The sequence below is a fragment of the Hyperolius riggenbachi genome, chromosome 2, assembly GCF_040937935.1.
Source record: "Hyperolius riggenbachi isolate aHypRig1 chromosome 2, aHypRig1.pri, whole genome shotgun sequence".
NCBI classification, from domain to species: Eukaryota; Metazoa; Chordata; class Amphibia; order Anura; family Hyperoliidae; genus Hyperolius; species Hyperolius riggenbachi.
This window is the reverse complement of record NC_090647.1, coordinates 524,788,129-524,800,661: the sequence shown is the minus strand read 5'-3', so window position 1 is coordinate 524,800,661 and position 12,533 is coordinate 524,788,129. Positions and strand designations below refer to the sequence as shown.

The window sequence follows — 12,533 nt, the reverse complement described above, 5'->3', positions numbered from 1 at the left end:
AATAAAAAAATTGTCATTTACAGAGATATTTCTCCCACCCAGCATGGGTATGTGTAAATATACACCCTAAAACACATTACACTACTTCTCCTGAGTACGGCAATACCACATGTGTGGCACTTTTTTGCAGCCTAACTGCGCTAAGGGGCCCAAAGTCCAATGAGCACCTTTAGGCTTTACAGGGGTGCTTACAATTTAGCACCCCCCAAAATGCCAGGACAGTAAACACACCCCACAAATGACCCCATTTTGGAAAGTAGACCCTTCAAGGTATTTGTTATAAACTGTTCTTATCACCTTGCTTCGACACCATCGTCTCACAGACTGTGAGATCACTTGACTCTCCACACACAGCAAGCAGGATATAGACTTTCCCAGGCTTTCCCAATGTTTACGTTATTTATTCAGGAAACAGGAATACAGATAGATACATTCATCTCCTGGCAAAGCAGACTTCCATGTTGCGTTACAGCTGCTTGAGTATCTATCCTACTGACGATACCCAGGTCTTCTTGTATCTACTCTATGTTACATCTAGACTACCTATGTACAGCATACATTATATCAGATTACAGAAAGGAATAACATGTTTAAAAGTCCCAGTCAGACTTGCGAGCTAGTGTGAAAGTAAAGAGCAGAAGTGAGCTCTCGTAGCTCCCTCAACCTTTAATAGCGACTAGGAAAGAGTTAAATATGACATCACCTTCGCCACCCCCTAGACCAGTTTATTGGTGGACCCACTCGTGATGTCATCATACACACCTACTTGATTAATAATCAATGAGGCATTTGACCCAGATGCAGGACCGTGGATGTTTAGTAAACATAGCCAATGTTTTCTGTTCCTGTGGTTGAGGTCAGAGTAGTCCGATGGCCTTCTCTTAGGAACATGTTCTCAGTATCTGCGTGTATCTTCTGCTACACGCAGACCCTGTGATGCCTCTGTCTATTTTAAAGGCATACCCTGCGGACAAGCCTTTTACATAAAACTCAGGCCAAGTAACTGAGGCCTACTTAAATTATAACAATGCCCCCTAAAACGGCTTGACCCGCAGATCCCAGCATCTGAACCTCCCAGTACCTGGTTTCTTTCTTGTATGTTTCACTTTTCGATGTTCGTGCTCACACAACTTCTCTGCTCTAGGCGGTTACCCCTGGAAGAGAGAGAGCAAGACCTCTTGGTCTTCCTGTAACCAGGCTCTCTGGGGAAGCCCTACTTCTAAGTCCCTCAATACTACATGCTCAGCATTTGCGTCACTTGCGTATCACTCACAAACTTGCATGACCACAGAAAAGTGAAACTCGTTTGGTTGTTACAAAACGGAGCAGTGCCAGGTGCCTTCTAAAAGAGCGCCTTTATACAATCAGCTCCTAGGTACTACTAAACCTATACCCGTAACCCTGTATATCCCTTAATTTGAAAATATTGGTTCATGAGATGGTTTATGAGGCACCAATCTCTGGACCGTGTTAATTTGTTTGCGTAATTTTACACACAAACTCACCTGTATAATGATTCCCAAGATTGCCACCCCCATCACTACGACCAGTGGATGTAGGAAGAAATTCTGAATTGCAGAGGCCCAGTCCGAATGTCCCTGGAATATTGCCAGAAACCGTTTCCACCAGGTCAGACTGGAACTCACCTGATTATATTTGTGTTCAACCTCTTTAAGATCACCTTGATCATGACGAAATATCACCTCTAATTTAGTGTTCTGGTTGTTTAACCGTTTTAACAAAGTGTGATCTTGTGTCAAAACCTGTACCCATTTGTCCCATGGCGTGTTATCCCTCAGGATGGGCACCTCCTGTGGAGCTTTGAACTGTAGAGTTCTCCTCACAATTTGAGGAATCACGTAGTCAAACCTAGATGACTTGATCCGTATGGGATCTCCGCTCACACAATATGTTCCCCTTAAAAGACCAACCCTATCGGAACAATTATGAAAATGTACAATGAATGTGTCATTAGACCTCATGTTTAAAAAACACACTTTTCCTTCAGCCACCGGAGATATTGGTTTGGCATTAGGAGGGATCTTTTGGATGGCAGCTGCGCACTCTGTGTTATTGAGCCAGCAGGCGTCCTCACTAAATCGGACTTGCCCCGGCAAACACAGGTACCTCTCTGAGAATTGCCAGCATGATGACAAATCTACTTGTTTCACCTCCCCGTCTAGCACCAAAAATCGTTGACCTCTCAGGTCATGGTGTAAGACATGTGTTGAGGAAACAGGTGTACCCAGGGATACTACTGGAAAAACTACCTGAGTTTCTCCGCCGGTAGGAACTAAGGAAGTAGCGGTGCATAAAAAATTGTCGCACCCCATCCATTTGTTTATCCACACCTCTCGGTGCCTCCATGCAAAAGATCCTTCCCCCGGAAAATCGACAAATCGCTCCTTGTCAAGTCTCAGCTGTAAAGGAGTTTTACCTTCTGATAAGGCTTGAGCCATTATCTTAAAATCTGCTGTTAACTCGGTCTGCATTGACAGGCATGCTGTCTCCCATGCAGTACCCCTAGCATGTTCAATCATCTTCTGAAGAATTATTTGAATGTGCCTTTGAGTGTACCCCTGACCTCTATAGGTGTTGTGTGTTAACTGTTCCAAAACCAAGTTCAGATGGTGTTGGGTACCCACATTCTGTTGTCCCAATGTGCCTAATTGTTGAATGACCTCCGTCATCCCTTCTATGTCTACACTGTTTGCTACCCCCATTCCAGCGCCCATTCCTCCCAAGAGTGTATCTGTTAAATCTCGGGACCTTCTTCTGGCTACGCTATTCCCCGTGGAATGTGCCCATGACATAAAAGCCTGTACCAGGGTGGCAGTGACAGTGCTACAGTTAGGGTAGATATTAGATATTACCCACTCTTCTAAATTAATCTGCCAAGTGATCAATTGAAGCTGGGCCTCCATGATAACTGGAGTCGCCCTCAGTTGATTTAACTGGAAAGGGCCACTTTTTACAACCTGATGTGTCTCACATGACGTTAGGTGGGGTTCCTGAGTAGTCCCTGGCAGGGTGACTACCTGAGCTTTAGGCGTTGTGGAAACCCCCACTTTTACTGTCACGGTTCCCCTTCTCATTATGCAAGATCTATTTGGACCCTTAAACTCTAGGGACTGTGGGATGCAAAAACCATATGTCCATGGTCCTTCATCCTCCTGGACTAAGGGCGCTATTTTTAAACCCCCCCTTTTTAGTCCCATCACCCTTCCGTCATAGAGAGTCCCCGGGGTGCTACCTGATGTATCCCAGGATTCTACCTCTCTACTCCAAAAGGTCCCCGGATCCATCCAACTCACGTCCCATGCTAACCCTTGTGGCCCTCCCCAGAAGAATACGGTAGGTACTCTTTCTTCTGGGAAATTGATTAGCATATCAATGACAAACGCTGTTCCCAACTGTCCTGTTTGGACCTTTGCCCCCCTTATGTCCTGGGGCAAAATGCGTACCTTAGGTCGGGAAGAATGTACTCTCTGCAATCGTTTGATTAAGAGTACCTCCTCACTTACCCATCTAGCATGAGGATAAGTGCTTGAATATGGACTGTGTGGTATTGTCTCATGTTGTGACCCCTGTAGTGAGGATGTTATCTGTGTGGACCCTCCCCTACTCGGGATTGCTCTCCCCACCCTCTTGGTCCCCCGAGACTGTGGCTGGATCTCGATTTTTACTTCTTGTTTCGAGAACCACCAACCCTCGGCTTTCCAGCCTTTACGTGTGTATAGTTGTTTCAGAGGCACTCTCTGTTGGTAGCTCCAGAGTGTGATGTTGTCCCCTGCGTCTCTCTGGTAAAAGAATTGACGCCTCCTGCTCGTTCCTCTCCAATCTGGAACCATCTCACTCTGCATAACCAAGACAAGGTACCCCTGAATCACACACTCCACCTTTTGCATGTACCCATTGTACTGCAATGTACCTTTTAACAAAACTTTGGATCGGTGCATCGATTCTGGGAGTGTGACATTCAATAGCAGATTTACACTGCCGTTCACGTCACCCTTCCAGCACACCTGACCCTTCAGACCTTTCACCCACATTGTGCCATGAAATTTGTCTGCACCTGGCACTTGTGTTCTCATTAACCCCTTATTATACCCGAGAATGTCCTCTCTTCGTTCTCCTAGGACGAAATGGCAACCTAGGATCACCATCAGCATGGTACACTTCATTATAAAAGCACCACCCTGGGAAAGAAAAACATTAGCACTTTGCATTATGCTTTGCTCCGACAGTTTTGTTAGTCTCTTTCCGATTTCAGGAATCTCGTGGTTTAGTCTCTTTCCAATTTCAGGAATCTCGTGTCTTAGTCTCTTTCCGATCTCAGGAATCTCGCTGTTCTCCAAGCTTAGATTGGCATCTGGAACCTTTCGCGTATCCGACTGACATCTCCAGCTTTGCTGCCAGCACGGCATCTGTCTCAAATCCATATTGCCAAACACCTGAAATCGAAATACAAACAAATCAATTCTTATTAATGATTTGGGATTCGCCCTGCGGCTTGTACTCTTTACACTTTAAATTGATCAATATATATCGTAATTGATCTCGTTGCTTTATGGTTCTCATGAACTCTGTTTACTCTTATTGGTAGATTGGAGTTAAACTTCACCCCCCTACCTCAGTACTATCCTCAGTACTTACCTGTTTAAAATATGCTCCCGCGGACTTCACCTATGGAAGCTCGCTTCACCTTTGGAAGCTCTCCCCCCATTGCAGCTCACTCCACATCCCCCCTTATCTGTCCATGCGCGGCCGTCGCATGCACAGATTACGGATGCCACACCTGATGCTGCTTTGCAGGTGAGCCTGCAATGCTCTTACTCATTATCGCATTTACTTATCTAGAACTTCATCGCGATACCAGCTCTGCTAGAAGTTCTGTGTATTGTACCCTCTGACCAATGTTTGCCGTGCCACCACCTAAACTACCAAAAAAAACTGGCTGCCTCCCTGTAGGAAGGAGCACTTTGCACTTAAACTACACAGGGTGCAGGGCTAAGCATACCAGCGTCACATGCCTGTATGCAGATCCCTGAATGCCCACATGGAAGGTAGTCACCTGGCAAACAGCGTACTGATACACTGTCACTCTGTAAACGGCAATTCTATCATCTGTATAATTGCCCCATGAACTGTTGTCAGTCCTTGTTCTTTGTGCTACAATTGATAGGAGCTGGAAAAAACATATTTGACCAATCAGTGGACGAAAAAAAAACGCACACAAAACAGCTCCAGCCCAGCATAGACCTCTCAGTCCAGCTCTGGCCCTATTCACGACAACACCGGAAAAAAACGTTACCGCTCTGCAGAAGCGGCGACGGAAACCCGAATTGGTCAACTCCCTTTTTTCCAACTCCGGCACCCCCTTTGATGCGCTGTCCCCCTTTCCTTCTATTGGGAACTCATGCTGCACCACCCATTAAGGTGCCTCACTTACAGGAATAATCCCATAAGCAACACAGTACAGACCCATTTCCGATCTGTACTGCTCCGTGTGTCCCTGCACCGAGCTGGGAAACACTTCCTATTCTGGCATTCCTGTCCATGGACTCTGGGAAAAACTCTGGGGAAATACGTTGCAACCCGAGACACACAGTAGCATGTCTCTGTATCTCTCCCCCCCTCCCTTCCAGCTGCTCTGCCCGGAGCCGCGAGCACAGCCTGACGTGACGTGGATCCCCCAGCCCCTCCTCCCCCCTGCCATGACGTGTGGGGGCCATGACTCACGGGGGCCGGCTCTCTCCACTGCCGCCATTTTGAGTCCTGGACTGCCAGCCAAGATGGCTGCTCCCATAGCAGCCTCTCGTTCCTATAGACCTAGGAGAGAGAGCAAACACAAATAGAACATACTTTTTTTATGCATCGTTACACACAGCTTCTATCCACAGTGCACAAAAATCAGCCTCAGCATTCCTTCACGTCTCAGCTGTAATCCGAACTGCAATCAAACATACGGATCCCCAGAGACGTAGGAATCTTTCTCACTCTATCACAGACATAATTAAGAACCGCCCGAGCGAGCTATACGACTCCCAACCACTGTAACCGACTGGAAATGCGAGAAACGTGCAGAACATCTCACAAACAGAAAGACACTCGCTTTCCTCCTCTCTCCCTCTATCCCCTCTCTCCCCAACTCATCTGCAGCTCATCTCAGCCATAACTCGGAACTATTACAGCGCTATTACTGAGACGAACAACAGACGAGCTGGCTGAACAACATAACAGATGCAGATATTTACAAGCATGTTAGCAATGTTAACGCGCGGAGGAAAGACACACAAAAACCTCACCCATTATCTCAGCTGTCCCTCTGCGAAATTCCACAGCTACCCAGAGACAAGGGCTGTCCACCCAGCTCCCCGAGAAAAACGTACTTCTAAGTTTCACAACTGTTCTCTCCTGTCTACTCTGCTACCTCTGCCGCGGGGGACCCCCCCCCCCTTATCTATCATCCTGCCCCGTCTCTGGACAGGGCGAGAAAAACAAAACATCTGCCACACAGAAAACTTGAATCCGAAGAAGAAAAAAAAAACCAAGCACATAAACCAGACTCCCCCCTCCCACCATGCATGGGAGAGATGAGAAGCCCGCAGCCTCCCCACTGCAATTAACACAGAATATACACATTAACACATTACCCTCCTCTCATACAATAAAGATAATGCAACACAACAACGTAAAACATACTTGCCTGAGCAGAAAACTTTGTAAGCCTGCGAATTCGACCAGCTTTTGGCAACTTTCCACGACACTGAGTGGATCCCTGGAACTACTGAGCGTCAGCTCTGTGTACCCACACTGGCTCAGCGGATCAATCTCCAGCGGCAGCTGCCAGCCGGCCTCGGAGCCTTCCAGTCACCTGTGATCCGGTTTAGGCTAGGACTGATGTGCACTTTCAGTCTAAGTTTAACATCCACGAGTGTCGCCACTGGTTCTCTCGAATTGTAGCCCGTGTGTGCTCGGCTCCCACACACTACTCACACCAGCTTATCAGTCTCAGCTTGATAAGCTTTACAGTCCGTGTCCGTCTATTCCGCTTGTTTTGCTGTGGAATATCTTGAAACCATTTTCCATCGGCCCCGGCCCCGTCTGCCTGTATAGCTAGGCAGGGAAGGATTTCAGGCACCACTGTTATAAACTGTTCTTATCACCTTGCTTCGACACCATCGTCTCACAGACTGTGAGATCACTTGACTCTCCACACACAGCAAGCAGGATATAGACTTTCCCAGGCTTTCCCAATGTTTACGTTATTTATTCAGGAAACAGGAATACAGATAGATACATTCATCTCCTGGCAAAGCAGACTTCCATGTTGCGTTACAGCTGCTTGAGTATCTATCCTACTGACGATACCCAGGTCTTCTTGTATCTACTCTATGTTACATCTAGACTACCTATGTACAGCATACATTATATCAGATTACAGAAAGGAATAACATGTTTAAAAGTCCCAGTCAGACTTGCGAGCTAGTGTGAAAGTAAAGAGCAGAAGTGAGCTCTCGTAGCTCCCTCAACCTTTAATAGCGACTAGGAAAGAGTTAAATATGACATCACCTTCGCCACCCCCTAGACCAGTTTATTGGTGGACCCACTCGTGATGTCATCATACACACCTACTTGATTAATAATCAATGAGGCATTTGACCCAGATGCAGGACCGTGGATGTTTAGTAAACATAGCCAATGTTTTCTGTTCCTGTGGTTGAGGTCAGAGTAGTCCGATGGCCTTCTCTTAGGAACATGTTCTCAGTATCTGCGTGTATCTTCTGCTACACGCAGACCCTGAGATGCCTCTGTCTATTTTAAAGGCATACCCTGCGGACAAGCCTTTTACATAAAACTCAGGCCAAGTAACTGAGGCCTACTTAAATTATAACAGTATTCAGAGAGGGGCATGGTGAGTCCGTGGCAGATTTCATTTTTTTTTTGTCGCAAGTCAGAAGAAATGGAAACTTTTTTTTTTTTTGTCACAAAGTGTCATTTTCCGCTAACTTGTGACAAAAAATAAAATCTTCTATGAACTCACCATGCCTCTTAGTGAATACTTTGGGATGTCTTCTTTCCAAAATGGGGTCATTTGGGGGGTATTTATACTATCCTGGAATTTTAGCACCTCATGAAACCTGACAGGTGGGCAGAAAAGTCAGAGATGCTTGAAAATGGGAAAATTCACTTTTGGCACCATAGTTTGTAAACGCTATAACTTTTACCCAATCCAATAAATATACACTGAATGTTTTTTTTTTATCAAAGACATGTAGCAGAATAACTTTCGCGCTCAAATGTATAGGAAATTTTACTTTATTTGAAAAATGTCAGCACAGAAAGTTAAAAAAGTCATTTTTTTGACAAAATTCATGTCTTTTTTGATGAATATAATAAAAAGTAAAACTCGCAGCAGCAATCAAATAGCACCAAAAGAAAGCTGTATTAGTGAGAAGAAAAGGAGGTAAAATTCATTTAGGTGGTAGGTTGTATGACCGAACAATAAACCGTGAAAGCTGCAGTGGTCTGAATGGAGAAAAAGGCTCTGGTCCTTAAGGGGTAGAAAGACTGTGGTCCTCAAATGGTTAAAGAGAGTCTGAAGCGAGAATAAAACTCGCTTCAGCTCTTATATTCAGCAGGGGCATGTGTGCCTCTGCTAAAAGGCAACTAAGGCTGAACGGGGGTCCCTTACCTCCCAAATCCCCTCCATTCTTAGCGTAGATCTCTTCCTGGTGAGGCTGGGCTAATGGCCGCAGCCCTGCCTCACACACGTCTGTCAGCGTGTATCTCTGCCTCTCGCCCGCCCCTCTTAGTCTTCCTTCACTGAGAGGGGCAGGGGAGAGGCGGAGATCCACCGCTGATAGACTCGCTGAGAGGCAGGGCCCCCTATTTTTTTCTGCCCCAGGGCCCCCTTTCACCTAGAACCGGCCCTGCTCATATGATAAGGATTCAGCTTTTCCCATAGTCTCGCAGTTAGCAATCATGTGACCCCCAACAAGACAAATTCAGCAATCATGAGGCCCCCAACAAATCATAAGGCCCCCAACAAGACAAATTCAGCAATCATGAGGCCTCCAACAAATCATGAGGCCCCCAACAAGACAAATTCAGCAATCATGAGGCTCCCAACAAATCATAAGGCTCCCAACAAGACAAATTCAGCAGTCATGAGGCACATAAATAGACAGCATTTCACATAAATAGGCAGAATGCCCCCTTAATATGGTAGCCCCCCAAGTTAGGTAGTGAGTGACAGGGACCCCCAGATTAGCTAGTGAGTGACAGGCGCCTCCAGTTAGGTAGTGAGTGACAGGGACCCCGATAGTGAGTGACAGGAAGCCCCTTTAGGTAGTGAGTGAGTGCCAGGGAGCCCCTTTAGGTAGTGAGTGAGTGCCAGGGAGCCCCTTCAAGCAGTGAGTGAGTGCCAGGGAGCCTCTTCAGGCAGTGAGTGAGTGCCAGGGAGCCCCTTTAGGCAGTGAGTGAGTGACAGGGAGGCCCTTTAGGTAGTGAGTGAGTGCCAGGGAGACCCTTTAGGCAGTGAGTGAGTGCCAGGGAGCCCCTTTAGGTAGTGAGCGAGTGCCAGGGAGCCCCTTCAGGTAGTGAGTGAGTGACAGGGAGCCCCTTTAGGTAGTGAGCGAGTGCCAGGGAGCCCCTTTAGGTAGTGAGCGAGTGCCAGGGAGCCCCTTTAGGTAGTGAGTGAGTGACAAGGAGCCCCTTTAGGTAGTGAGTGAATGCCAGGGAGCCCCTTTAGGTAGTGAGTGAGTGACAGGGAGCCCCTTTAGGTAGTGAGTGAGTGCCAGGGAGCCCCTTTAGGTAGTGAGTGTGTGCCAGGGAGCCCCTTTAGGTAGTGAGTGAGTGCCAGGGAGCCCCTTTAGGTAGTGAGTGAGTGACAGGGAGCCCCTTTAGGTAGTGAGTGAGTGACAGGGAGCCCCTTTAGGCAGTGAGTGAGTGACAGGGAGCCCAATTAGGTAGTGAGTGAGTGACAGGGAGCCCCTTCAGGCAGTGAGTGAGTGCCAGGGATCCCCTTTAGGTAGTGAGTGAGTGACAGGGAGCCCCTTTAGGTAGTGAGTGAGTGACAGGGAGCCCCTTTAGGTAGTGAGTGAGTGACAGGGAGGCCCCCCCTCTAGCCGCCGCCGCTCCCCCATCACCTGGCAGTGTAGTCAGACCTCAGGATCAGCGGCGACCCGACCAGTAGTACGAGCGGGCGCCGGACGCACCCGCTCGATATCCAGAAGTGATGTCACTTCCGCATATCAGTGTGGGCGCTGGGTCCTAGCGCCTGCACGATTGGTCGCCGGCTCGCCGCCTGATCCTGAGGTCTGAGTGACGCGGCGGCGGCTGAAGAGAGCCGCTGACAGGGGGTGGCGGCGCGAAGAGATCCGTGGCACCCCAGGACAGATTGGGGGCACGTGCCCCCCCAAAATAGGGCTAGCGACGCCCCTGATCATGGCCGTTTTGGCGTGGATTTTCACATTTGCACGCGATTGCGAATTATTGCGCACAATCGCAAATTATCGCTCAAAATGATATCATTTTTGCGCGATAATTCGTGATTGTGCGTGATAATTCGTGATTGCGTACGCAAATTTGCGGTCTCGTGCAAACGCGAAAATTCGCGCGAAAACGGCCATGATATGACTTATCACGGTTTAGTGAATCAAGCCCATAGTGTATAGCAGGGGCGTGAGAATGTTCCAGGACGGGGGTGTGGTCATGTGATGATGTCACAATAGGCTCCCTCCCTCCACAGCTGCAGCAACCATTGTGACATCAGCATGTTTATCATATATTGGCTTGTGTTGGCCCTGAGGGCTCATTTCCCGTGAGATTGGCAGGTGAGTAGCTGGTTGTCACTCATGTCTCCTATTCTAGTATTTCCTCTATTCTTCTATAGGTGTCACTCATATGTGATGTTCCCCACCCTTATATCAGCTGGTCACTGGGGAATCAGCAAAGGGGTTTTCTGGGGATTATACATAATATCATTTATTCTGATGTTTATATAATGATTCAGGCCAATATTTAACTACCGGTGATACACATGGCAGTGAGGGTGGGAACTCACTAGGCCATGCGTGAAAGTTAGCGATTTGCTGCATATGCACTTGTGCGTTTTCAGTGTGTTTCCATTTTGCGTTTTTGTTCCGCACATGCATTTTAACCCATTCGCGTTCCGTCGTTTTCACTTGAGAAATGTTCACCTCCCATTCATTAGCCTATAACTTTATCACTACTTATCACAATGAACTGATCTATATCTTGTTTTTTCCGCCACCAATTAGGCTTTCTTTGGGGGGTACATTTTGCTAAGAGCCACTTTACTGTAAATGCATTTTAACAGGAAGAATAAGAAAAAAACGGAAAAAATCATTATTTTTCAGTTTTCAGCCATTATAGTTTTAAAATAATACATGCCTCCATAATTAAAATTCACGTATTGTATTTGCCCATATGTCCCGGTTATTACACCGTTAAAATTATGTCCCTATCACAATGTATGGCGACAATATTTTATTTGGAAATAAAGGTGCATTTTTTTCCGTTTTGCATCTATCACTATTTACAAGTTTAACATTGATATTTAAAAAGTTTAGACCCTTAGGGCCCGTTTCCACTATCGCGAATCCGCATGCGTTGCCCGCATGCGGATTCGCACAGCCGATGCAAGTGGATGGGCCTGTTTCCACTTGTCAGTTTTGCTGTGCGTTTTTCTGTGCAAGATTTTTCTGCACAGCACAGCCCTCAGAATTCGCCTGCGTGTGGAATGCAGGCGAATCGCACGCAATGTATTTAATAGGGAAATCACATGCGTTTTCCCCATGCGTTTTTTGCCACTAATTCGCATGCGATTTCGCATAGGTACCCATGTTAATTCACACAGGCAGTGACATGGTTAAAATCGCATCACCCTAACCTATGCGAAATCGCATGCGAAATCGCGGCAAAAAACTCATGCGGAATCGCACCTGCATGTGATTTGCCTGCGGTGATTTGCCGGCGATTCCGCAACGCAATAGTGGAAACGGGCCCTCAGGTAAATATTTACATGTTTGTTTTTTTTATTGTAATGTTTTTTGTTTTTTTTATATTAAACATTTTATTTGGGTATTTTTGGGAGGGTGGGATGTAAACCATAGTTTCATAATGTAATTGTGTGTTGTTTTTAATTTTTTTTACTTTTAGTTGTAGTTTTACTTTTTGGCCACAAGATGGCGGCCATGAGTTTGTTTACATGACGTCAGTCTAAGCGTAACACACGCTTAGAGTGACGCAGGGGGGAGGCAACAGCCAGAAAAAGCACAGCTTACGAGAGAAGCTGTCGCTTTTTCAGCGGGGGAGAGGAATCAGTGATCGGGCACCATAGAGCGATTCACTGATTGCCTGGCTAGCGAACCGCGGGCCGGGAGCGCGCTTGCACGCGCGCGATCGCCCGCGGGAGCGCGGGCAGTAGCGCGCATGGTTCCTGGACGTAGTTTCTACGTCCAGGAACCAAAATAGGTTAATGTGTTTGTCGTTCACATATATAA

At 46.9% G+C, this 12,533-nt stretch overlaps 1 protein-coding gene across 1 annotated transcript in view; it reads right to left on the bottom strand.

The window, feature by feature from the left end:
• The window catches only part of LOC137545265 (ubiquitin carboxyl-terminal hydrolase 16-like), a 129,220-nt gene that overhangs the window by 34,471 nt on the left and 82,216 nt on the right, over positions 1–12,533 (bottom strand). Inside the window, exon 19 of the mRNA XM_068266383.1 lies at positions 1,770–1,932. Within this exon, the coding sequence (XP_068122484.1) occupies positions 1,770–1,932 (163 nt within the window). The remainder of the gene's footprint in view (positions 1–1,769; positions 1,933–12,533) is intronic.